The following is a 25,064-nucleotide window of genomic DNA, read 5'->3' on the forward strand; positions in this document are numbered from 1 at the left end:
TATGTGGCCCCTCATTGACTGAAAAGAGATTCTCTGCTTGACTATTTGCATTATATTTGTTGGTTAAGTATCCCCAATCCTGAAGTCCAAAATGCTCTAAATGAGCATCTCCTTTGAGCACCATGTAGGCACTCAGAAAGTTTCAGATTTTGCAGCATTTCAGATTTGGGGATACTCAACCTGTAATAGGAAAATGTCTTTTAATTATGTGCATATTTACAGTAGGAATTAAGGATTTGTTTAGCTACATTCTAGTAGTTGTCATTGGATTTAGCATAATTGCAGCATGAGTCAAGTGTCATGTGTGAACAGTGAAAACCAGAACTGGAAGTCTCAGAGGCATCTGAAAGTCGGCCTGGCTTCCTGAAAGACTCAGACCCATTTGGCTTTCTCTGGCTGTACTGCTGCTTTGAGGGAGGAGAGCACCTGGCACGAAAGGGTCTCTGCTTAAGAGAAAGCAACTTTAGGTCGGGTGCAGTGGCTCACGCCTGTAATCCCAACACTTTGGGAGGCTGAGGCAGGTGAATCACCTGAGGTCAGGAGTTCAAGACCAGCCTGGCCAACATGGTAAAAACCTGTCTCTACTAAAAATATAAAAAAATTAGCTGGGTGTGGTGGTGGGTGCGTGTTAATCCCAGCTACTTGGGAGGCTGAGGCAGGAGAATCGCTTGAATCCAGGGGGGCAGAGGTTGCAGTGAGCCAAGATTGTGCCATTGAACTCCAGCCTGAGCAACAAGCACAAGACTCTGTCCCCCCCCCAAAAAAAAAAAAGACAAAGCAACTTTAATCTTCTGGAGGAAAACTGGTTTGATACAAAGTACCAAAAGTATGTCATGTGACAATCTGTATCTGTGTTTGAACTGTGGCTCACCCCTAGCTCTGTGTGGCTCCAAGAAGACATCTGATTTCAGAACCAGAGGTAAGAAGCAAGCGGTGACACTCTTTTGTTCTCAACTTGTTTAATATGGAAAAAGGTCATCAAAACGGTAGGCAGGGTTGCTGTTTTTAATACATTCTTGGGATGTTGGCCATTCAGACAGCATTATTTCAAATAGATGAGTTATCCAACTTTTTTTGACTCAAAGATAGTTTGCTTAGATTTTTTTTTTTTTTTGAGATGGAGTCTTGCTCTGTCACCAGGCTGGAGTGTAGTGGCGTGATCTCAGCTCACTGCAACCTCCACCTCCCAGGTTCAAGCAATTCTCCTACCTCAGCCTCCCAAGTAGCTGGGACTACAGGCGTGCACCACCACACCCAGCTAATTTTTGTATTTTTAGTAGGGACAGGGTTTCACCATGTTGGCCAGGATGGTCTTGATCTCGACCTCGTGACCTCGTGATCAGCCCGCCGTGGCCTCCCAAAGTGCTGGGATTACAGGCGTGAGCCACTGCGCCCGGACTAGATTTTAACAAGACCTAATTCCATGGGACTATGGTGGCTAATTTATCATGAGAATTAAATATAAAAATGTGGAGGCTCTGAGCTGCCGACAGAGGTAAGGACTACCGTGACAGGAACAGTCGATGGGCTAACAGGCAGCCAATCACATTACCATTCCTTTGTGACAAAGGGTTAATACTTTAACATAAATTAATTATACATTCATTATGGTGTTTTAAAACAGTCAAGCCTAAATAAATTCTTCATACCATCAAAAAGATATACATACTAAAAACCTGCTTCAGCACAAAGTTTTTCATTTGACAGCTCTTGGCCTGGGCCATACACATTAACAGGGATCTTCTGCTTCTTCAAGCTTAATATAGTAAGCCTGGCAATCATTTTATATAAAAATAAGATTAAATTTAAAACCTCACCAAACTAGGATCCTGGCGTTGTAGAAAATCAGGGAGACACCAAAATAGCTAAAACCCATAGTTCTCAAGCAAGCTTACATCCAGTCACCTGGAGGCCTCGTGAAAACAGCTCGCTGCACCCTGCCGCACACCATTTTGATTCAGGAGGCCAGGTGGGGCCTGCGCGTCTGCATTCTAACAAGTTCCTAGGGGATGCTGCTGCTGGGCCAGGAACCCCACTTTGAGAACCACTGAGGCTAAGACAACTGTAAAAACTTAGCACCATCTCCATCACTGTTCAGTGGTAGACAGCATAAGCTTTCTGTCATCCGCATTTATTCTGCAGGGGACAATGTGGAGGTGGCCCTCATGATACCACTGCTCAGTACTTTATTGTCAAAAGAGAAGTTCTGGGCTTAGCTAAAAGAGCACTTCTCTGTCAGCATGCAGTATAGTTTACAACTAAAGCCATATACAATATATTTGAAATGTTTTATTTAATGCTGAAAATTTTACCCTAAGGGACAGTAGGATGTGTAAAAAGAAAGGAAAAGGCACAGTAATTAAGTCATCCTTAGAAATGATGAGGTTTTCTTTCTTTCAAATAACTTCACTTTAATGTAACTTCAAGCCCAAACACTCTGGGAGGTAAACAGTCTCTTGGTACCTACGGGGCCCGAGAGGCAAGTCAACCTCCTTGAAGAACGGAGCGCTGGAGTCTGAGCACTCCAAAGACTCTCTTTAAAGCAGGGTCTTGGACCAGAGAACCCTGAGCAGCTGGAAGACAAAAGACTTCCTCAAGTTTCAGGAGGAAGGTACCGTGGACATCCTTGAAAGAGGACCCCAGAGAAAAACTTGTAGGCAGGGCTGGGAAGAAGCCATTTCTGAGTCTGATTCAAGACAGTGACAGAGAGCAGCTCGAGGCTCAAGGCACCACCCGGGCTCCCTCGTGCTCCACCAGAACCACCGCCAGCCAACTGGTCAGACGGCTCTTGCCTGGCTAGTCTGAGGCCTCAGCTGGCACGGGCCTGGCGACACTCTTACAGATGCCTACTAGCCAGGCAGGCATGCTCATATTTTCAGTGGAAAGGTACTTGCAACTGAAGAAAATCCTGAGGAAGCTGACGCCAGAATTCAGAACTCTTAGCCTTGAACTTTGTACAATGGGTTCTTCCACGTGAAATGCACTCACGTCTTAACAGCAGCACCGAGCAGCCCCGGAAAATGGGCTGAGAGGGCCTGGCGGTCCACACGTGTCCTACGTCCCTCCCACTAACGTGCTTTCCCATTCATGGGGACGTGGTCACTAAGGGAGCCTGCCCAAGGGGCACGGCTCTACCCAAAGTGAACCAGCAGGCTCTGGCCGTATTCAAATGGGGCGCAGGGTCAGCTTTGGGGTTTAGGAACTGCACGCTGAAACTGCTGCCGCCCGTGAAATGGAAGGTCATCTGGTCGCTGTGTTCAACAGATTCCTCTTCAGTTCCCAACAAAATGCCAGCCTGTTGTCCTCTGGCCTGATTTTCCTCATCGGCTACACAGCGGAGGAGTCTGGGCCCAAGCTGCCCCCATGTAAAGTGCCGCGTGCCCGGGGCTGCGCTGGGGTCAGCTGTGGGCAGCATGGGCTCAGAAAACGGGAGCCTGCAGGCAGCCCCGCCTGAGAAGAGCTTGTGTCACCAGGAAATAGCTGGTGGCTTGCAGGTCCAGCAGGAAAACACTGCTCCTGTCACCCACAATAGCTTTTGTACCAAAGAGAAGAACACTCAAAAGGAAATGATCCAATCTCACAATAAGCTCCCAACTGAACGGGTAAAGGCGGAGCATCACCTCAGTGTATGACTCGCAGGAACTCACTTAAAATAGACACATTTGCTTCCCCCATGATCCAATATAAGATTGTTACTATTGCTTCTTTCAGAGGACCATGAAAAGAATTTCTATCTTTAAAAAAGGAACTCCATTTGTTTAAAAAAGAGCAACAGTGGGGAAGCGGCTCCCCTCCCCCAAGTCATTTTGGCTGGCACACTGTCTGAGCATCATTCTGGCTTTCAAAGCGTCTCAGCTTCAAGACGCGTCCCTGGAGATCCAGCCGCTTTCTGTGAGGAAATTCAAAATCCTTTTCTTTAGGACTTTGTCCAGGTAGCTAGGAAGGCGGCTTTTGGAGGGGATTCCTTGCCGCTTCTGGAGGTGGTCTTTAATTATAATAGTCTTCACAGTCACGTAGCGGGCTGGACTCAAGTTTAAAGAGCTGCAAAGCACCTTCTCACGATCTGACAGGAGCTCAAAGCCTGGAAGGTTCTCAATGGCGGCGAACTCGCTGTCTTTGCCGTCCTCCTTCCCCCGTTTGGAGCCGGCTAGGTTTTTGTTCTCCTTCCTCTTCTCCCGTTTATGCCGCGCTGCCTCGTACTCTGCCGACTCTTCCATCTTGGTGATCCCGTTTCGCCGGTACCGCTGCAGTTCTCGGATCTTGGCCCGGAGCATTTTTTCTTTGTGCATGTTTTCAAAAAGGTCATCAAACTCCTTGCATGACATGAACTGGTACAGCGGCCTCAGCTTCAGGCGCAGCTCCTTCTCCTCCTTGGTGATCTTGCGCTTCAGCGCCTTTTCCTTCTCCTTCTTGTCCTTCCCCAGGAAGGCTGGCACCAGATTGTAGTCACGGGCGATGTTCTTCCGCCGCTGTCTCTCTTTCAGCTTCCGCACGTACATGTCCACGTGGGCGCGCTTCAGCTCGATCTCCACGTCGTCGTCGTCATAGTTGACAGAGAGCCCGCTGATGAGAGTCTCGGCATCCTGGTCGTACTCGATCTCGTAATCATCCCGCAGCGGCATGTAGCCCAGCTGCTGCTGCTCAGCCACAGAGATGTCCAGCGGGGGCAGCGGGGTGGTGAGGCTGGGTGAGAGGGGGCCTCCGCTGGGACAGGTGTGGTCTGTCACGCGGTTGGGGATGGTGTCGGGGATGCAGGCCTTCCCCAGGTTCCCGTGGATGTACATGCTCACGTAATGCTCCATCACCTCTTGGGGAGTCCGGGAAGCACCAACGTGGGCAGCCATATCTTCCTACGATGACAAAGGGCAGAAGTTAGTTCCACCATCAGAGTGCCAGATTTAGGTTCTGCACAGATTCTCTTCACGTTTTTACAAAGGCTGACCTAGAGTACTTCCTACAGCACCGTTACCCACCCTCCCCAAAGGCATTCAGTCACACACTGTCTTATGAGCTGGGCTCAGGGGAGAGATGACAATGTTGAAGCAACAACACACGCTGATTCTGTACATGAGAAACTGAAGACCCAGAGAGGCACAAGCTGGCACAAGGTCTTGGGGTGAGCTGGTGGCAGAGCTGAGGCCAGAACCCCTGGCTGAGGTCTGGACTTTGTTCTCATTCCCCACCTGCGACCAGAGGAGCCCACCTGGTACTGCCATTAACCCTGCACTCAGGGGCTATCTGAATGTCCCAGGACACAGCTGGGCAGGCCAAGGAATGCCTGAACTCGCCTCATTCAGACTAGAAAACGGGCTTGTCCCAGGGTGTGAGACCAGGCCAAGTCCACGGCACTGCAGGAGGGGACCCAGTTCTACCATGTTGCCGCCCGCTGGAATAGCAAGGGCCAGGACACATCTGTGATACTTGTCCTGGCCGCACACCCATCCTGGCCTTCATGTGCCAGGGGGGCTGGCGTGGCCCTTTCCTAGGCAGTGACTGCAGAAGATGGGCCTGTGGCTCTTCAAGGGAGCAGGCCTTCATTTTTAGCACCTTCCACGGTTAAGCAGCTGGCTGGGAGTCTGCCACTGGCTGAAAGCATTCATCATTCCTACAAGAGGGTAACCCATAAATATAAGGTTTAATGGGAGGAAACTGTATAACTCCCTCAATCTTTTCCTTCTGCCAAGAGGCCTCTTCCTCAAAGTCAACCGCTAAAGCCACTTCAGAAAGTAACTGCCCAAAATGCGCACTCATTCCCTGGCCACTGCCTCTCAGCCACCCAGCCCCCACCTGCCTCTGCCCGCCTGGGTGTGGAACCAGCGCTGCAGCGCTGCCTGCAGCACTGCCAGAGGCCCAGCTGAAACCAGAGGGACCGCCACCCCATCCAGGCTGATGACTATGAGCTGGCGTCTGGGAGAGAAGTGTTCTGGGCTCCAGGAACGGATCGGATCCCACAGCTGGGGCTTCCTCTGGCACACATGCCTGGAGCCGAGGTGCTGGACCCTTCCCCCCGCCACCTGGGGCCCAGGAATCCCCAGGACTCTGACTACAGAAGGCAGTGCCAAAACTCAACTGTGGGCCTCTTTGAGAATCATAAAGTAAAAATATTAGAGCTAAATGTCGATTCTGGTCTTTGGGGACAATGACTGCTTCTTTTAAAAACATCACTGTTTGTAGCAAATCTGTTCATTTTATTTCCCCAGGAAGCATTTGGCCTAAAACAAAACACAACACCAAGTCACAACTATCGCCGGCAGCTACTGCCACTCTGTGTGACCCAGGCTGGTCATTGCCCATCTCTGAGCCTCGGGTCTGTCATTGCCAGAAGAGGAGACACGTGCTGCCCCACACACCTCACATGGGTAAGAAAAGGCTTCAGGGCCAGAGTGGGCCCCACACAGCGAGCGCGAAGTCCCCTCTCATGGAGCAGCCGGGGCAGACGCCACCAGGAACTCATGCTCTTCCCCCACAACCTTGGGGCCAGGGAGCCCCAGGAACCGCAATGGCCTCTGAAACAGATAACTACAGGCCGTGTCTACCTAACGGAACAACAGTCCCTAACGCCCGCCCTTTAGGAAGGAAAGGGTCATGTTGGGTGGAAACCCTGGGTGAACATCCTGGGGTGCCTGGAAGGTGGGAATTTCCATCCCAACGCCTCACGTCTGTGCTTCCACCCCACAGGCGGGCGGCAGGGGCAGAGCCGGCCTTGGCCTGTGCAGCTTCTCCAGCCCTTGACACCAGCTTCTGTCCAAGGCTGCGGAGGGGCTGCTGCATACACAGCCGACTCAAGAGGCCAGTTTCCAGGAGGCTCCGATGGCTGCTGCACCAGGTTCCCAGGCACGTGAGGCTGGGTGTCCCCCTCGTCCCAGAGGCTCCGTGGTGCCGGCTTGCTTACCCAAGGTCACAAGGTGAGTCAGTGGGGCCCCCCTGGCATTGGCCCTGGTCTCTCAAGCCAGTGAGACTAGCAGGAAGAGGCCTGCAGACTTCTCACTTGCAGAGATGTTTTTAAAAATATCTTACTTACAGCCGGGCACGGTGGCTCACGCCTCTAATCCCAACACTTTGGGAGGCCGAGGCGGGTGGATCACCAGGTCAGGAGATCGAGACCATCCTGGCTAACATGGTGAAACCCCATCTCTACTAAAAATACAAAAAATTAGCCAGGCGTGGTGGCGGGCGCCTGTAGTCCCAGCTACTCGGGAGGCTGAGGCAGGAGAATGGCGTGAACCCGGGAGGTGGAGCTTGCAGTGAGCCGAGATAGTGCCACTGCAGTCCAGCCTAGGCAAAAGAGCGAGACTCCGTCTCAAAAAAAAAAAAAAAAACTTACTTACTTGGCAGATTTTCAAGTTAGCAACACTAGGTCAGCCTCCAAAATCCTTCAAAAATCTGGAAGTCTGGAGCACAAACCCGTTGGCGTCAGCTGGACTCCTTGGTGTGCCTCGCGGGGTCTACAGCTGTCCCTGGCTCCTGCCTCGCACCTGTCAGGAGCTTCCCAGCACCCAGCCAGACATTGGAGGCCTGGCAGCGCCCACCCTGCTGGAGGTGCCCTTTGCTCCTCGTGCCCAGGCTAGGGGCTGGGGTCCACCTGGTAGGGCAGTGAGGAGGCAGGTGCGGCCACAGCGTGTGCTCCGTCACGGCAGCTTTCGCCAGCGCTGGATGCTGTTAGCTTCCCTCCCACAGGGAAGGTTTATCCAAGACCAGGTCACCAGGTCCAGGAAGCCTTCACTGACCCCCAGGGCCGGGCTCAACTCTTTCCATCAGTTGTGGTCCTCTCAGCTTGTTTCCTGACCTGCCAGCCCTCCTTTTGCAGGTTTTACCAATAAAATTTAAAACAACAGCAGATAAGCACGTCTACGCCCATCATCCCACTCACCCCGTGCACTTCCCATGGAGGAGGAGTGTTGTTACCGCCTACGGTTTTCAGATAAGGAAAGTAAACCTGAGGGTGAGCCCCTGCCAAGGGCACGAGACCAGTGAATGCTGAGCCACTTCCACACCAGGTAATGTGGCTGGGAGCATACACCCTTCGCCACACGCCCCCCACCATCCCACGATGCAGCGCACAGCAGGAGGGGGTCCTAGCCACTTCCCGATGTTGTGATGAGAGGCAGAGCGAAGCCGGACGCTGGGCTTCTGCTCTTCTTTCTGGAACAAGCACGTTGGAGACGTGCCACAGCTCAGGCTGACCCTGCCCCCATGATGTGCAGTGAACGCAGGCCTTTGCGCCCGGCGTCGTGCCCGAGGCTGCCAGCCCTGCAGGCTCCGGAGCATCTCCTGTCCCGGGCGATGCCGCAAAGCCCTGCGGCTCTGCTGTCCCTCGGTGGCCCCACTGCTGTCCTTTCCTCACCCCCATGTGGTCTGTGAAGGACGAGGCAGAGGACAGCTCATCCCGGCCCCAGGCTGGGCTTCTCCCGGTGGTTTGGGGCCAGGCGTCGTCTCCAAAGGGAGGCCCAGCACCAGCTCCTTTTTCTCCAAATGAAGAAGTCTCAAAAAGCCAGGAAGGCTCAGTTCCCCAGGGAGCTGGGTGTAAGGGAGGGGTCCCACCAGGGAAGGGCATTCTGCGGGCAGAGCTCTCGAGGCAATGGAATCCGTGGGACAGGGGACTGGACTATGTCCTAAAGGACAGGAGGGAACCACTGGCCCCACGGGCAGAGCAAGGTAAGAAACACACCAACCACAGGCCGCAGGTGGCAGCGCAGGAGGGCTCCAAGCCGAACCCACGCGTGCATTTCCCATCTGCACAGGTCAGAGAGCCCTGACATGTCACCTGCCTGGCCACTCCGCATAAGCGTGCAGACATGGGAGGGCCCCACCTGCCACCCAGGCCACCAGCCCCTCTTAGGAGCTCCAAGCCCCACCTCCATGCCGCATGAGCTCCAGGCTGACTAGGCTGTCCTCATCACATTGCACAGCAAAGTCACTCCAGCACCTCCAGTCTCAGCTCAGCCTCAGACACTGGGCCAACGACTAGGGCCACCTGCAGCTAGCAGCAGGACAGAGCGGCCGGGCAAAGGTAGGTGTGGGATGCCTACAGCCCTCGGGGCTGGCACACCAACTCAGTCACGGCCATGCGGTGGCCCCTGGCTCTTCCCTCTTCCAGCCTTGTCTGTCACCTTTAAAGAGACAACTTGAGGACACCGGGTCACCCCCTGTCTCTTCCCCTTCCCTCCTCCCGGCTCCAACAGCTCAACTCTCAGCACAAGCATCCTTCTGATGCCAGAGGCTGGGGACTTACTGGCTTTGCAGCCACTGCTTCCAGGTGTCAGACCTTTCGGAGACCCCACTGTCCCTGGCCACTGCCCCCAGCCTGTTCCAGTGGGCAGCCCTGCAAGCCTCAGTTCTAGGTCTCTCTGAACTCAGAGACCTCAGCGACTTAAGAGTTGTCATTGGTCCTCAAGGTGACTGACACCTTCAGGTCAGATAAGGCTACCTGTGACAGAGATTTTGAAAGTGGCATTCCTCACTGTGGAAAACAGCAGGGCGGTTCCTCAAAATCACACACAAGGCCAGGCTTAGCCTAACCCCAGCACTTTGGGGGGCTGAGGCGGGAGGATCACTTGAGCCCAGAAGTTCATGACCAGCCTGAACAACATGGCAAGACCCTGTCTCTACAAATAATTTAAAAATTAGGCGGGTGTGGTGGTACATGCCTGTAGTCCCAGCTACTTGAGAGGCTGAGGTAGGAGGATCGCTTGAGCCCAGGAGGTGGAGGCCGCAGTGAGCCATGATTGTGCCACTGCACTCCAGCCTGGGTGATAGAGCGAAACCCTTAAAAAAAAAAAAAATTACACACAGAACCTAACCTAGCAATTCCACTTTTATTTACTTGACGAGATCCCTGAACACCATCTTCATAGCGGCCTTGTTCACATTCGCCAAGAGGTGGAGGCAACCGAATGTCCGTCACAGCTATGTAGATAAACACATTATGCCACACAGATGACAAGGGATTGTTCAGCCATGAAAGGAAGGCCGTGCTGACACATGCCACAACACGGATGATCCCTGAGGACATGAGGCAAAGTGAAATACGCCAGTCAGAAAAGGACAAATCCTGCAGGACCCACGTATTTGAGGTCCCTAGCGCCAGACGGGAAGTAGAATGGGGGTGCCAGGGACTGGGGAAGGGGGAGGGGGAGTGAGTGTTGAATGCGGACAGAGTTTCAGTCTGGCAAGATGACAAAATTCTGGAGGTGGCTGGTGGTGATGGCTGTACAACACTGTGAGTGGACTTAATGCTTCCAGACGCTTAAAAACGGTTAAAATGGTAAATTTTATGTTACACGTATTGTACCACAATAAAAATCAATATATTTTTAAATAATTTTGAAGTTTTATAAAGTGACATGTCATACCACTCTACCCCAGTGGTTCTTAAAGTGGGGTCCCACGGTGGCCGCATCAGCAGCACCTAGGAGGTTGTTAGAAATGCAGATTCTAAGCCCCACCCCTGACTCAGCAGCTTGGGAGGTGGGGGTGACTCAGGTAAGCCAGGCATCCTGGGTGTCCCGCTGTGGGCTGGAGTTGGAGACCACCTCTGCGTGCCCTGCCCCTCCCAGCCACTCTCCCATTCGGGCTGTCCCTCCCCCTCCCGCCATCCTTAATGGCCATCCCTGGAAGCCCACACAGTGGAGGCTCCTGCCCCGGCGGGGAAGGTAAGTCCCCACTTCCCATGGTTCCCAACCATGCCTCACAGCTCCCTGGGGTTCTTTCCATCCATCCAAATTTCCAGACCTCGGCCTCAGAGGTGACAATCCAGCAGATCTCAGGGGATCCCTGGGAATTCTAAGGGATCCTGCGGCATGGCTGGTGAACAATGAAACGGATGGTTCTAGGCATGAAGTCAGAAGCCTTGGGTTGAAATTCCACGTTCCCACATCACCCACAGTTGTTTCCTTGTTTGTAAAAGTGGGGAGCACCTGTCTCAGGGATTAGGGGACGGGGAGATGGTGAGAGGGGCGCGTGTCAAAGCACCTGCTCAGGCCCTGGCACTGGCGAGCAGACACTGAGTGATCACAGAGCCTGAGCCAGCAACACTCTTGTACCCAGCACCCAGGGCTTTTCACCAGCTTCCTCCATCACCCCAAGCTGGCTTTTGCCTGGCCCTGAATACGCCAAACTCTTAAAACACAAAACCCTTCCTTCCTCCACACTCTCCTCTACCTGCACAGCCATCTTGTGTCCTTCCCTCCGCAGGACATCCTGAGGCCCACTTGCCCACACGGCACCTGTCAGGTGAGGCAGCTGTCTTCCTCCTAGCCTGTTCTCACCACAGGGGCTGGCGCATACCAGGCCCCGAGGCTGTGCTAACTGAATGAATGAGTGAGAGAATGAATGCACGCACAAGGCAGTGACCATCGATGTGTCTGGCCTTCTGCCACCTCCTGGGTGTCCACCATCATCTCAAAGGGTGCAGCTCTACTCAGGACACCCCACCTGGCTCCAAGAAGGAGCCTGAGTGTTGACGTGTGTGCACGAGGCCTTCCATGGTTCACAGAGAACTTCACATGCTCATTTGATTCAAAACCACAAGGGCCAGCTTGAACCCCACTTCCCCGCCAAAGCCCTCCTGACCACCACCTGCAGAGGAGCACTGGCCCTCCTCAAGCTCCTCAGTGTCAGTCCAATTTCTTTGGCAACCAATCAACAGCTCCGGCTCCTCTGCCACCACTGCGACTTGCCCTCAGCTGTCACCTGTGTTTGCGTCTGTGTTCCTGTGCTCCAGCAGGGCCTGCATCCTCTAACTCTTGGAATCCTGCACAGAACCCATCACAAACCGGCCTTCTAGAGACACCAGACCCCGCTAATCTGACTCTAGGCCACTGCTTGCCAACTCTTTCCCGCTGTAGCCAAGGTCCTTTAACCTGTTCTCTCTGCCCCTCACTATCAAACATACACACCAGCACACGGGTTGTCCCTAAGCCCGCAGGTGTCACTGTTAACCCTGCTCAGCTACATCCTGTCCCCTTCAGGCCCCATCCCCCAGCCCTGGTACAAAGTGTGACCACAAAGCTGCCAGATTTGGCCGCAATCCACCCTCTCCCATGAATCCCACATGTAGTTGTACAACCCCCAGGCCAGGTGTCACCATTTGCCATCTGAAAGCAGAACTCAACAGGTCTCATCTTTCGTCACATCACTGTCGCCAGCCCCCACACCATCTCCTTCCACACTCACAGTCGCAGCCCATGAGTCCAGGCCCTGCCTCCACACTAATCTCCAGTGAATCAGGTCAAGCCCTTCTGCCACTCCTGCGGTGGCACCGATGGCCTCCCAGCCTCTGACCCACATAGCTTAATGCTCTCACCCAGAATGGGTTAGGGCCCAGGCTTTGGAATCACATAGGCCTGCGTTCATTCCTGGCTCTATCACATGAATGCCATGGAATCCCTGACAAGGCGCTTAGTTTCTTACAGCTGCTGTTCTTCAACTGTAAGAATAAGAACCCACCCCCGAGGGCTGCTAGGAAGATCCCACAAGACACATATGGGAAGAGCCTGGCCCAGAGCGGGCAGAGGCTAAATATGCCAAAGTGGGATATGCCAGCTCTGTGCACATAGCTGGATACATGCTCAGAAGAGCACCACCCATCTCAGAGCTGCAGAACAGCCTCAGAGGAAGAAAAATAAAGTCCCGGGGGGTAACGCAACGAGGTTCTGCCAGGGAGATGGCAGCACGACCAAATACTGGTGCCTCGCCACTCCGGGGGGGTGGGTGGTCACGGGCCAGTGCACCCCCTGAGTCCTGGCTGCAATGCAGGCTCTCAGGCCTCACTGTGACCTCGCGCTGGTGCAGTGGGACAACGCCCTGACCGCAGCCTGGCCAGGCTCGCTGTGCACCGAGCCCAAGCCCCATGCTCTTCCTGTCCTGGCTCTGTCTCCTCTAACAGCTGAGTCAGAATCTGCATTTTCACCAGCTCCCCAGGTGCTCTGTGTGCACATTAGTTCGGAAAGTATTGTTTTAGAAGAGGCCTCTCCACTTCTAGCCTGGTTTCTTCCAAAACCACATAGATGTTTTTGTTCCCCAGGTCTTGTGTTCTGTGTATTTTCCACAGTGCCGCAGGGAAGGCAGTGCAGACAGTGTAGTTAAGAGTACAGGCTCTGAAGTCAAACTGGTCCGTCCAAAGCCAACTGCCAAGGGCTGTCGGGAAAATGTCCTGAGATACGCACAGATATGCCAGCAAGGTTCTGTGCCTCCTTAGCTGCTAACGTAGAGATAAGTGCTGGGATGGTGAAGGGAAGGGCCCTCTGAGGCACTGATATTTAAGTGGAAAGATCAATCCTGGGCCATGATTTGCAGGGAGAGCACTCTAGGTAGAAGAAATATAAAACGATCAAGGGAGGTAACAGATGAGATCTCATTGCTCAACACTTCTAAAGCTGCCTTAATTGAAGTAAAAGCCACTGAGGCTGGTGTGAGGCGCTTTGTGCTTCCAAAGCTCGCTCCGGTTATGGTGTGTGGAATAGGGGAATGGGGTGGAGGGGGAATAACGAACAAGGAGGCTCCCAAAGTGGTCAAGGCAAGAAGTAAACGTAAACATCAGCCGGGACTACGGCTGTAAGAAGTGGTTTGTTCTGGATGTACTGTGAGGAGACAGCTGATAAATTGGATCAGGAACTTAGTGGAACGAGGAACTAAGAGAGGCAGGTAGGACAGGGAGGCGGCTGGACATGGAGGGCTGGTGCTAGGGAAGAGCTCTGGGCCTAGGACCAAGTCAGTACCACACTTTAAGCTCCCTGAATGCAGGGATAAAGCCTTCTCTTTCCTTCAGAGTTCTCCGCCACTGTAGAATCTGCACAGAACACATGCTCGGTGCATATCCACAAACAGCATGGAAGGACAAGGTGGGGCAGAGTTTCTGAAAAATGGAGATCCCAGTGCTGGTGGCTATTAGGTAAGGGTTTGTAAAGGAGCATCTTCTCTAAGGAGCTGGGAGGAGAATCAACATTCCAGGGCTTCAGAATGAGTATGTGAGGCGGCCCTGAGACTCACTCAGGAAAGGAAAGCAAAAGGCAATCAAAGCAGCCCAGGCAGGACTGCTGGAGAGCTGGCAGCGAGACGGATGTTGTTCCGAGAAGCAGGCACCTGGTGTAGCAGGGGAAGACTCTGGAAAGCTAAGGGCGCTGGGGGTGTCTCACTCCCCTCCTTCTCAGGGTGCCCGGGGATGGCCACATGTCTTTGGTGGTTATGAGCGGGAATACGGCTAGAGATTTTCTCCTTTCTAATACGGATGCAAGCTTCCAGAGTGGAAGGAGAGCTGAGAGACCGCCCAGAGAGAACAACCATGTTCCTCTCTCAAGGACAGAACCCAGCACAGGATGTTGCTAGCCTAAGTGGATCCAGTCCAGCTCTCACCGCTCCCCACACAGGGCTGTCTCTACAGAAACCTCAAAGGTAAAGAGAGCAAAATCCAAGCCCCAGGCCTCCCAGGCCAGGCCTCTTTGTTCATTCTTTACTGACCATTCGCACAAGGTCGTGGGTTGTGGGGACCCAAGCATAAACCAGGCACGCTACCCACAAAAGACTCTGTGCACTGCGGACCACACAGGGCACATGCATACAGTGACAGAAAGCAAACGGGGCTGCCCCAGAGACCCCGAGACAAGCCGCAGGGCGCCCACCGCTCTCCTTCCCTGGTGCTCCCACCGCTTTCTGTCGAGTCTGTGGGCCTGCCTGTCTCCACGAACTGAGGTAAGGCACCGAGTCTTGCCCAACGTCTGCACTCCGCAAACGCCTGTGAAGGCGTCCCTGAAGGTGAGGGAAATGGCTCTGCTGTCAGAAGCCAGCGTTCAAAGCCCCACTTGGCCCCGTCTCGGCTGTGTGACCTTGGGCGCGTCACAGCCTCTCAGAGCATAGGTTCCGACAGGTGCCCGACTATAAACCGGCAGCGTCGCCCTCCCCACCTCCGGGGCCTTCTGGGGTGCGGAGCGAGCGAGCAGGTCCAGCGCTGCCTGCGCGCCCGACTACAGGAGAGGCGCGGGCCTTCCAGTGCCCTAGCCGGGACCCGGCCCCCGTCGCGCCGCTCACCCAGTTTCCGAAGCCGAACTGCTCGATGGCGTCCAGCAGCAGCTGCTCCTCGCGACTGGTCCAGCCGCCCTCGGCCTCGGGCCCCCAGAGCGTGAAGCGCCCGCCGTCCACCAGCTGGTAGCCGTGGTAGCGGCGGTGGTGGCCGATCTCGGCGCCGGCCGAGAAGCACTCGGGGCACAGCTCGATGTCCTGGCACTCGGTGCAGCGGAAGCGCAGCGGGCTCACCTCGGCCAGGCAGTACACGCAGTACTTCTTCCCCAGCTCCGCCATCTTCCCCCGCTCGCAGCCCGCCGCCCGGCCCGCCGCAGCCGCCGCGCCCCCGGCCGTCAGCGCCCCGCCGCCCGCGGGACCCGCCGCCGCCGCCGCGCACAAGCAACCGCCGCCCGCCGCCGCGGCTGCCGCCACCGCGGCCCCAGCCCAGCCGCCGCCAGAGCCAGCCAGCCGGGCCGCGTCCCGCCTCAGTACGCAGGCGCCGTCCGGCCCGGCCCGGCCGCCGCCGCCGCCGCAGCTGTCGCCCCGCCGCATCGCGCAGGCGCCCCGCGGGCGCCACCTTGCGGACGCCCGGCCCAACGCTCTGCGCCTGCGCGCCCCCCGCGCCGGCCGCCGCCGCCTTTCCTAGAGCCTCCTGAACGCCCCGCCCCAGGCCCGGCGGTGGGAAATGGGCAGGCAGAAAGCCCGGCGGGGGCGCCACGCCCCTCGCGGCGAGAGCCCACGGCCGCTTCCAATCAATCTCGCCTATCGCCAGCTCGCGGCCTCCCATTGGCTTGCTCTCGCCGGGCAGCGGGGAGAAGGCGCTGGACGACGGCCTGTCGCCTGGCCAATCGCCGGGCCCAGCGCGCGCACCTTCTGTTGCCCCGGGAAACCTAACAGCGTCCTGCCGGGGTCCGCTGCGCTGGCCGAGCCGGGAGGAGATGGACGTCAGCTCTGAGCACACTAAGGACCCCGGCGGGGAAGGCGGAGACGGGGAAAGCCTGGCCGCGCGGCCGTCCAGGATCAAGGCCAGCTCTGGCCCTCCGACCTCTCCCGAACCCGGGGAGCTGGAGTCGGAGCCGGAGGAGGAGGAGGAGGAGCAGGAGCAAGCGGCTTCGCAGGGAGGCACCGCCGCGGACGAGCAGGCCGAGGCCCCGAAAGGGCTAACGGCAGCCGAGGCTGCGGGCGAGGAGGGGCCTGGAGAGCCGGGGAGGCCGGCCGAGCCCCAGCCCGAGCCCGAAGAGCCGGCCGAGGTCGGGGCTGAGGAGCCCGCCCAGCCGGAGTCCGGAGCCGGGCCCGAGGAACTAGAGGCGGAGGCGGGGGCGGAGGAACTGGAGCAGGCGGCAGAGGGGAAGGAAGTCAGGTTCCAGGCCTCTCTGCCGCTGACCAGGATCGATGAGGAAGAGGCTGCTGCAGCCCCGGAGGCCGAGACAGAGCGGGTGGAGGGGGAGGAAGAGGACAAGGAGGAGACGCAGAGAGACGGCGCGGAGAGCAAGGAGAGGGATGGGGAAGGACGCCCGGCCAAAACCCAGGAAGAGGGGAAGCGCCTCGATGGAAGGGACGAGTTTGAGGACCTCGAGTGGTCCGAGGAGGTCCAGAAGCTGCAGGAGCAGCAGCTGCGCAGCGACCTCCTGGACCAGTACCGTTCCCTGCTGATGGAGCGGAACCGCTCCCAGCGCTACAACCTATACCTGCAGCACAAGATCTTCGAGGCGCTGCGCAGAAAGAAGGGCCTGGAGGCCGCTGAGGTGGCTGACCAGGGCGCAGAGGCCAAGGCCCCCGAGAAAGAGCAAGCGTACCTGCGCCATCTGGGCATGCTGGAGGAGCTGAAGAAGCAGCAGGCAGACGACCTGCAGTGGTACCACCAGGAGCTGGGCCAGTTGAAGCGGCAGTGCCAGGAGAAGCTCACCAGGGTGGAGAAGGAGTGGCGACGCTTCCAGGCACTCAAGAAGCAGGTGGTGATGCAGGCCATGGGCAGCTGTCGGATGAGGGGCGGGCGCCAGGCTGCTCTGCGAGAGGTGGAGCAGATCCAGGCGTTGGAGGATAAAAAGGAGAAGGAGATGAGCGCCGTGCGGCTGGAGAACGTTCAGCTGAAGCAGAGCCTGGTGCATTTTGAAACCAGGATGAGGACCCAGGAGGACCTGACCCAGGGTCTGCTTCTTATTGACTTTGAACAGCTGAAGATTGAGAATCAAACCTTCAATGAGAAAATTGAGGAACGAAATGAGGAACTTTTAAAACTTCGCAGCAAGGTGACCAACAGTGTGCAAGTAATAACCCACGTGAAGGAAAAGCTGCACTTCATGGACACGGAGAACGCGTGCAAAAAGACACAGCTGGCAGAAATCGAGGCCCAGGTCGCCCTAGGAAGAGACATCCTGACCAAGACGAAGCAAGCCCGAGAGGGGCTGCGGACGGACAACATCAGACTGAATCAGAAGTGCGGACTTCTAGGCAAGGACTCACTTCTTCGGGACTTGGAAGAAAAGGTGGACAAGACCGAACTCCTCCACCGGCGCCTGGAATCCCTGAAGCGCCACCACGCTGGGCTCATTTTGTCCTGCAGAGGCGTGAGGCAGAAGATCAGGGAGGCCAAAGCCTTTCTCCCTTCCTGACCAGATCGATGAGAAGAGTCTGCAAAACACTTCATCCTCAGGACGTGCTGTCCTGCTTTATTTTACCTTCGTTGCTATTAAAAAGGCCTGTGTCATTTGGGACGGGACTGTATTTTGTATTTATCTCAAATCGTTTTAGCTTCCAAATCAGTGCTGAGCCCAAAACTGGGTTAGGAGTTTTTTCTGGGATTGAGCAAAAATAGGTCCAGAAAAGCAAACAAAGGGTGATTTAATGTAACTGACTTCTCATGAAAAACTGTCAAAAGTCTCAAGTCTGAGCAATTCCATAATTTCAATGACGTGATACTAAAGAGTACTGTTCCTCTTTCATATGTAGGAGGGTTTAAAAGTTCAGCGAATGGGCAAGGTACAAAAAAACCCTGTGCATTAAGCTAATTATTAAATTCTTTGGATTTATTAAATTATGTAGTCCCAAGACACTGTTTCAGTTAGAAGCTCACTAATCCCCTTAGATTAATCTTAAATTTAAGTGATTTTGGGCCGGGCGCGGTGGCTCACCTCTATAATCCCAGCATTTTGGGAGGCCGAGGCGGGCAGATCACGAGGTCAGGAGATCGAGACCATCCTGGCTAACACGGTGAAAACCCCGTCTCTACTAAAAATACAAAAAATTAGCCAGACCTGGTGGCGGACGCCTGTAGTCCCAGCTACTCGGGAGGCTGGGGCAGGAGAATGGTGTGAACCCTGGAGGCAGAGCTTGCAGTGAGCCGAGATCGCACCACTGCACTCCAGCCTGGGCGACAGAGCGAGACTCTGTCTCAAAAAAAAAATTTTTTTTATATGTGACTAGCACGAGCTTAGGGGGCAATAAAAATATCCAGGAAACAGGAGAAATGATAAACAGGAGAGGAGCTGATGTTTCTTCATCGTCCCTTTTTCAATGAAAGGGAGTTCAGTCTACTCACTGTTGATGGTTGTTTCTGCTTCAATGACAGTCTTCAATTAATATTATTATTATTATTATTATTATTTTCCTTGGGACAGGGTCTCTGTCTCCCAGGCTGGAGTGCAGTGACAGGATCTCGGCTCACTGCAACCTCCACCTCCCGGGTTCAAGCGATTCTCCCGCCTTAACCTCCTAAGTGGCGGGGATTACAGGCACGGGCCACCACGCCCAGCTAATTTTTGTATTTTTAGTAGAGATGAGGTTTCACCATGTTGGCCAGGCTGGTCTCGAACTCCTGGCCTGAAGTGATCCACCTGCCTCGGCCTCCCAAAGTGCTGGGATTCCAGGTGTGAGCCACGGCGCCTGGCCTGACAGTGTTCAAGTCTAATGAAACATGTTCTTGGATCCTCTGAAGAAATGCATTAATCTGTACCAAAAAATGAAATTTTGACCCAGGCGCGGCGGCTCACGCCTGTAATCCCAGCACTTTGGGAGGCCGAGGCGGGTGGATCACGAGGTCAGGAGGTCGAGACCATCCTGGCTAACACAGTGAAAACACGTCTCTACTAAAAATACAAAAAAAAAATTAGCCGGGCGTGGTGGCGGGCGCCTGTAGTCCCAGCTACTCGAGAGGCTGAGGCAGGAGAATGGCGTGAACCCGGGAGGCGGAGCTTGCAGTGAGCCAAGATAGCGCCACTGCAGTCCAGCTTGGGCGAAAAAGCGAGACTCCATCTCAAAAAAAAAAAAAACTGAAATTTTGTTTTCCAGTGAAAACAAAATGACAGTTGTATTGCATGCTTTGCAAGGTGTAAAATATATGACACGGTGGCTGCTGGCATCACAGGAGACAGAGCCTTCTGTATCAGTCTATTTCAGATCTCGACAACAGGGCCCTTGCTATACACGAGTTCATTGAGTATCAAATAGTAAAATGCCCCTTATTCCTTGTGTCAAAAATACCTGGTAGGTCTGTTTCCTTAATGCAATATCAGTGATTATCTTGGAGCTAGGGGCTTGTTTTCATTTCTTCTTAATGCTAGATTGAATTTTGAGATGTGCAGATTTGGGGTTAAACATATTCTCCCACTCCTAAACTTAAGTGAATCATAAAAAAATGCAACACGGTTTTTGGTGCTGGCTACCTCTGAAGAACGGTGGGAACCCAACTCTGGGCAGGGGACTTGGTTGTGAACTTTATCTTTGGATGCCATGATTTTGTGTTTTTTTCTTTTCTTTTTTTTTTTTTTGAGACGGAGTCTCACTCTGTCTCCCAGGCTGGAGTGCCGTGGCATGATCTCGGCTCACTGCCACCTCCACCTCCCGGGTTCAAGCGATTCTCCTGGCTTAGCCTCCCGAGTAGCTGGGATTACAGGCGCCCGCCAACACATCTGGCTAATTTTTTGTATTTTTTAGTAGAAACGGGGTTTCACCATATTGGCCAGGCTGGTCTCAAACTCCTGACCTCATGATCCAGCCGCCTCGGCCTCCCAAAGTGCTGGGATTTACAGGCATGAGCCACCACGCCCGGCCATGATTTTGTTTTCTAAAGTATGCTCCCTTGGAAGCCAATGAAGGTTGATTAGAATTCCTTTTCTAACTTTCATGGCTCAAATACACTTTTTTAAATCAAACCACTCAAAAGTAGTAATGAGTTAAAAAGCTTTAGGCCAGTCGCCATGGCTCACACCTGTAATCCCAACATGTTGGGAGGTCAAGGCAGGTGGACTACTTGAGCCCAGGAGTTTGAAACCAGCCTGGGAAACATCACAAAACCCTATCTCTATAAAAATACAAAAAGATTAGCCGGGTGTGGTGGTACATGCCTGTGGTCTCAGCTCCTCAGGTGGCTGAGGCTGAGGTGGGAGGATCAGTTGAGCCCAGGGGGTGGAGGCTGCTGTGAGTAGTGATCGTGCCACTGTACTCCAGACTGGGTAATAGTGAGATCCTGTCTCCAAAAGCTTTGACTTCTGGCTTCCATTCTCACTCACTTATTCATCGACATTTTAGTCTTCCCTCTACGCTTTTCTTCAAAGGCAAAGCAAATCACTGGCAAACAGAACTTCCTGTGTGCCTCAAACTAAAAGCAGGACAGGCCCACTGGGTTCTTCTGTAGTTGGGGAGGCCTCAAGTGGAACTGGCAATGATGCTCCGAGACCTGACCAGGCATGTGGCTTTTGTGATAATGGCGTCCTTTATCTCTTTGGTTTGCTACAGGGAGAATAGGTATTTTCAGCTGGTTTTGACCCACCAGCAATTATCCAGATCCAAGCAAACACTCCCTCACCAGCCTTGAACCCAGTAACAAGCAGATCTCTCAGAGCACAAAGATACAAAGGAGTTTGCCATGGCTTTAAGCTGCAAAGCAAACCTGTCCTAAGTGACTGTATAGTGAGTTACCAATGTTCTCTCAAATTATAGTACCTTATGCTGGAGATGTTACAGTTAATTAGAAGACAGTCTTCTGCTAATTATCTCCCACCACAGTTCTTTCCAATTCTAGGAGAGTGCTTAATCATGAAATAGCAACACACTCACAAATTGATAATGACTTCTGAAGAATTCTACAGACCCTAACGCAGTCTATCCCCAAAGTCTCATTGAAGAGCTGTTAGTGCCTCCACAGAAGCCTGCAGTGGAGGCAGCCCCACTCAGCCTTTGATCTCCTGCTTAGTGATGGTGCACTTAGGTACCTGTTCCCCAGTGAGACAAAGTGCCTGGAAGGCAAAGACTGTTGGTTCATCACCCTCCCTAGTGGCCAGCACAGTACCTGGCATATAAATGGTAATCAGTAACTGCGTTGGATTAATACATTAATATAATGCCCATCTCACTCGTTTTCTGAAAATAAGTATTACTTGAATGCCTATCATGTGTCGGGCACTGGTAAGTCCTGTGTTGGATTCAAAAATAATTCTAGGCAAAAAGAGGATCTCGCAAGACATAGAACCAGTTAAGGAAAATAGCAGAATGGCAGACTTGTAGTCAAAGTAGGAAGACACTACAGGTAAAGAGAGTTGTTCATGCCAGCAGGGAATGCAGCTGCTCCAAATGCAGCAGCTGGGCTAGAAAGCTCTGAGACATGATGATTTTTTAAAAGACTGTCATCTCCTTGTCAAAAAGTAGAGGACCCAGAAAACGTTGGCACTGAATACATTTTGAGTGAGGTGTTATATAAAATTAGACCTTTCTTGAAAAAATAGGTATGAATCAAAACTGAGACACTGAGGTCTGTCCCCTTCAGTGTTACAGGAAGCTTTCTCTTTTTCAGCAGCAGTAGCAAGAGTAAACCAGACACCTAACTTGACAGAGCCCGAGGCATCTGAAAAGAAAACACTTTTTTTTTTTTTTTGAGACGGAGTCTTATTCTGTCACCCGGGCTGGAGTGCAGTGGCACGATCTTGGCTCACTGCAACCTCCGTCTCCCAGGTTCACGCGATTCTCCGGCCTCAGCCTCCTGAGTAGCTGGGATTACAGGAGCACACCACCACACCCGGCTAATTTTTTGTGTATTTTTAGTAGAGACAGGGTTTCACTATGTTGGCCAGACTGGTCTCGAACTCCTGACCTCGTGATCCGCCCGCCTCGGCCTCCCAAAGTGCTGGGATTACAGGCATGAGCCACCACGCCCGGCCAAGGAAACACTTTTTCATTGGTAAATGAAAATCATTTTTGCTGACTTAACACATTTGAGATTTAAAATTTATCTAAGTAGAGATATACGCTTTCTTCCTTTATAATAAGTTCATCTGTAGTCGTAATTTAGATTTTGTTCTCCACTGGCGTGGGGTGCCTGTCCATGAAATATCAGAGTTAATGCACCTCAATTTGGTGCTTTTTGTGCTTTGAACTTTCAGATAGTCTTAATGTCAGAGTGATGAATCGTACAAATGCTATGAATGGAAAGGGCTGCAGGAGGCCATTTCAACTGACTGCATGCCTCCTACTTCCATGCAATATTCCCTCCAGAGGACTGTCTACTTTTAAATCACCAATGATTAAATATGTACATATTTTATTTTACATTGAATTTTAATTTTTTTTTTTTTCTGAGACAGAGTCTCACTCTGTCACCCAGGCTGGAGTGCAGTGGCATAATCTCCACTCACTGCAACCCCTGCCTCCCGGGTTAAAGTGATTCTCCTGCCTCAGCCTCCCAAGTAGCTGGGATTACAGGCACCCATCACCATGCCTGGCTAATTTCTGTATTTTTAGTAGAGACGGGGTTTCACCATGTCAGCCAGGTTGGCCTCAAACTCCTGACCTCAGGTGATCCGCCCACCTCAGCCTCCCAAAGTGCTGGGATTACAGGCGTGAGAAACTGCACCCGGCTAAATATGTACATATTTTAATGAATAAAATCACACCCTCCCTAATTTTTAAATTGACGATGTATCCTAACATTTCACCCACAGGATGCCAAGGGTGAATACGAGGATCTGTCTAGGAGAAGACACAGCTTGTTCCTAAGAGCCTGGAATCAGGCTGAGCTGGATTCAGCTCTCTTCTGACTGGGACCTGGGACAAAATACTTCAGCTTTCTAAGCCTCAATGTACTTATTTGTAAAATGGGAAAATTTTACTTATAGGAAAAAAAGATCAGAATTTAAAAACAGTATCTTTTCTCTAGGCGGTACAATTAAAAACAACTGTCTTCATGCTTTTCTGAATTTCCAAATTTTATATAATAAACGTACTTAATTTAGGAGGAAAATCCCAAATTAAAAAAAATTCTTAAGTTCAAGAGTATAAGATACTAACGGTTTCCATGTGAAGGGCATGAGTCTACCAACCCATGGCAACGTTTCTGTGGGTGTTTTTTAAAAATATAATTAGCAGTTCAGCTTATTTTTGTTTGATCTTCATAAGCCAGTGGACAGGGCTGGGTACTTTTTTTAACCTTTGGTAACAGAAAAGAAAAATGAGGCTTAGGGAATTCAAGAAAATTCCCCAAAGTCACAGAGTTCCTAAATGGCAATGATTGGTTATGAGATTTATCTCCAGGGCCCTGTCTTAACCTGTGGCCAGACTGCACCTTAAACTTGGATTTATTTTTGGTTGGAGCAGTTTCTACCAGCAGCTCCAGAGCAGGGCAAGAAGCTGGAGGAACAACGTTTGAGGATAAACTTTGTGAGGTTCTGGAGTCCAGAGTGATGCTTCTGAGTTGATAAGTAACTCCTTTTGTTGTAATGCTTAGGGAGAAGGCAGTTCCCCTCACTCCACATAGAACCCCAGGCAGCTCAGGCATCCTGGAAAATGGGCTTTGGCAGCCAGTCTGGGGAAACAGTGCCTTGGTGTGGCCCTGGCCGGTGCTGCCAGAGCAGGCTGGCTGCAGGCGATGCTCGCGGGAGCCCATGGGGCAGGCCAGCACTCTGGGCCTGAAAGACCTATCTGGCCACTCTAGTTCATGGCCAGGTTCCTGGTAGGCAGGCAAGGGCCTGAGTCATATGAGCAAATATTTGAGCACGTTTGTACCACGCAAAGCAGATCCACTGGTTTCCCTGGGAACCCTGCAAGCCTCTCCGCGTCCTAACACGGACCCATATGAGGACTGGCCCTTGGCTCTGAGGCTTCCCTCTGCTGGCCAGCCCCTTCCCTTGGCTCCCCGGTGACCCACAGCTGGTCTCAAGGTCCACACTGCCTCTCCACACCGCACTGGTGCAGCATTCCGTTCTCTTTGTGCCTTCCTGCCTGGCAGGCTCCACGCCTCGGGGGTGGTTTGTAAACTATCAGCCCCTCTCCCCTGGGCTGCAGCACTCAGGAAAGCATCCCAGCCCCTTTCATGTTTGCACCTCTGCTACCTCTGGGGCAGACATCCCACAGCTCCTGCCACCACAGCCCGTGCTTGGCCCATGAGCCCCATTGGCCCCATCTCTTCCTCTGCAGGTGGTGCCTGCACACAGGAGGCGCTCAAATAAGTAAGTCCAGGCCCCACCCCAGACCTTGCACTTGGAGTTGAGGTCAGCCCTACAAGAACAAGGCTCGCAAAGGCCCCCTCCCCTAGAGGGTGTTTCTGACAAGGGCTTGGGAGTCACAAGGCTGGAGTTTGAAACCCAGTTCTGACCACTGTCCGGGTCTACGCACATCCTTCCCTGCGTCTCTTTTTTTTTTTTGAGACTGAGTATCGCTCTGTTGCCAGGCTAGAGTGGAGTGGTGCGATCTCCAACTTCCGCCTCCCGGGTTCAAGCAATTCTGCCTCAGCCTCCTGAGTGGCTGGGATTACAGGCATGTGCCACTACACCCAGCTAATTTTTTTTTTTTTTTTTTTTTTAGCAGAGACAGGGTTTCACCATGTTGGCCAGGAAGGTCTTTATCTCTTGACCTCGTGATCCACCCGCCTCAGCCTCCCAAAGGGCTGGGATTACAGGATTACAGGCGTGAGCCACCCCGCCCGGCCGTGTCTCATCTTTGAAATGGGGCAATAGCCCTGTCTTCCGCAGAGCAGCTGCAGAGATGACTCACAGGCAGCACTCGGCCCAGCGCCTGGCATGGCTGTGACTGCTGCCACCATCTCGCCTGTGGCCCGTCCTCTCACCATGGCCTGCAGAGAA

General features: G+C 53.1%; 2 protein-coding genes across 2 annotated transcripts; one reads left to right on the forward strand and one right to left on the reverse strand.

The window, feature by feature from the left end:
• Positions 1 to 942: 942 nt before the first annotated feature.
• TADA2B (transcriptional adaptor 2B) lies at positions 943 to 15,503 on the reverse strand. Its single transcript, XM_019025337.4, has 2 exons — positions 15,025 to 15,503; positions 943 to 4,850 (listed from the first exon to the last, which is right to left on the reverse strand). The coding sequence occupies exons 1-2, from the start codon at positions 15,292 to 15,294 to the stop codon at positions 3,858 to 3,860; spliced, it is 1,263 nt and encodes a 420-aa protein (XP_018880882.2). The 5' UTR covers positions 15,295 to 15,503; the 3' UTR covers positions 943 to 3,857.
• A 125-nt stretch (positions 15,504 to 15,628) lies between these two features.
• Positions 15,629 to 17,709, forward strand: CFAP184 (cilia and flagella associated protein 184). Its single transcript, XM_004038407.5, has one exon. It carries the CDS (start codon positions 15,936 to 15,938, stop codon positions 17,607 to 17,609), a length of 1,674 nt encoding a protein of 557 aa, XP_004038455.5. The 5' UTR covers positions 15,629 to 15,935; the 3' UTR covers positions 17,610 to 17,709.
• The last annotated feature ends 7,355 nt before the right edge of the window (positions 17,710 to 25,064 follow it).

Source organism: Gorilla gorilla, chromosome 3 (genome assembly GCF_029281585.2).
Source record: "Gorilla gorilla gorilla isolate KB3781 chromosome 3, NHGRI_mGorGor1-v2.1_pri, whole genome shotgun sequence".
In the NCBI taxonomy this organism is placed as follows: domain Eukaryota; kingdom Metazoa; phylum Chordata; class Mammalia; order Primates; family Hominidae; genus Gorilla; species Gorilla gorilla.

Bases quoted from the DNA above. Each gene is read 5' to 3' on its own strand.
- TADA2B (XM_019025337.4), bottom strand. From the start codon at position 15,294: ATGGCGGAGCTGGGGAAGAAGTACTGCGTGTACTGCCTGGCCGAGGTG. The intron at 4,851-15,024 runs GTGAGCGGCGCG...TTGTCATCGTAG, and splicing joins AGTTCGGCTTCGGAAACTGG to GAAGATATGGCTGCCCACGT.
- CFAP184 (XM_004038407.5), top strand. From the start codon at position 15,936: ATGGACGTCAGCTCTGAGCACACTAAGGACCCCGGCGGGGAAGGCGGA.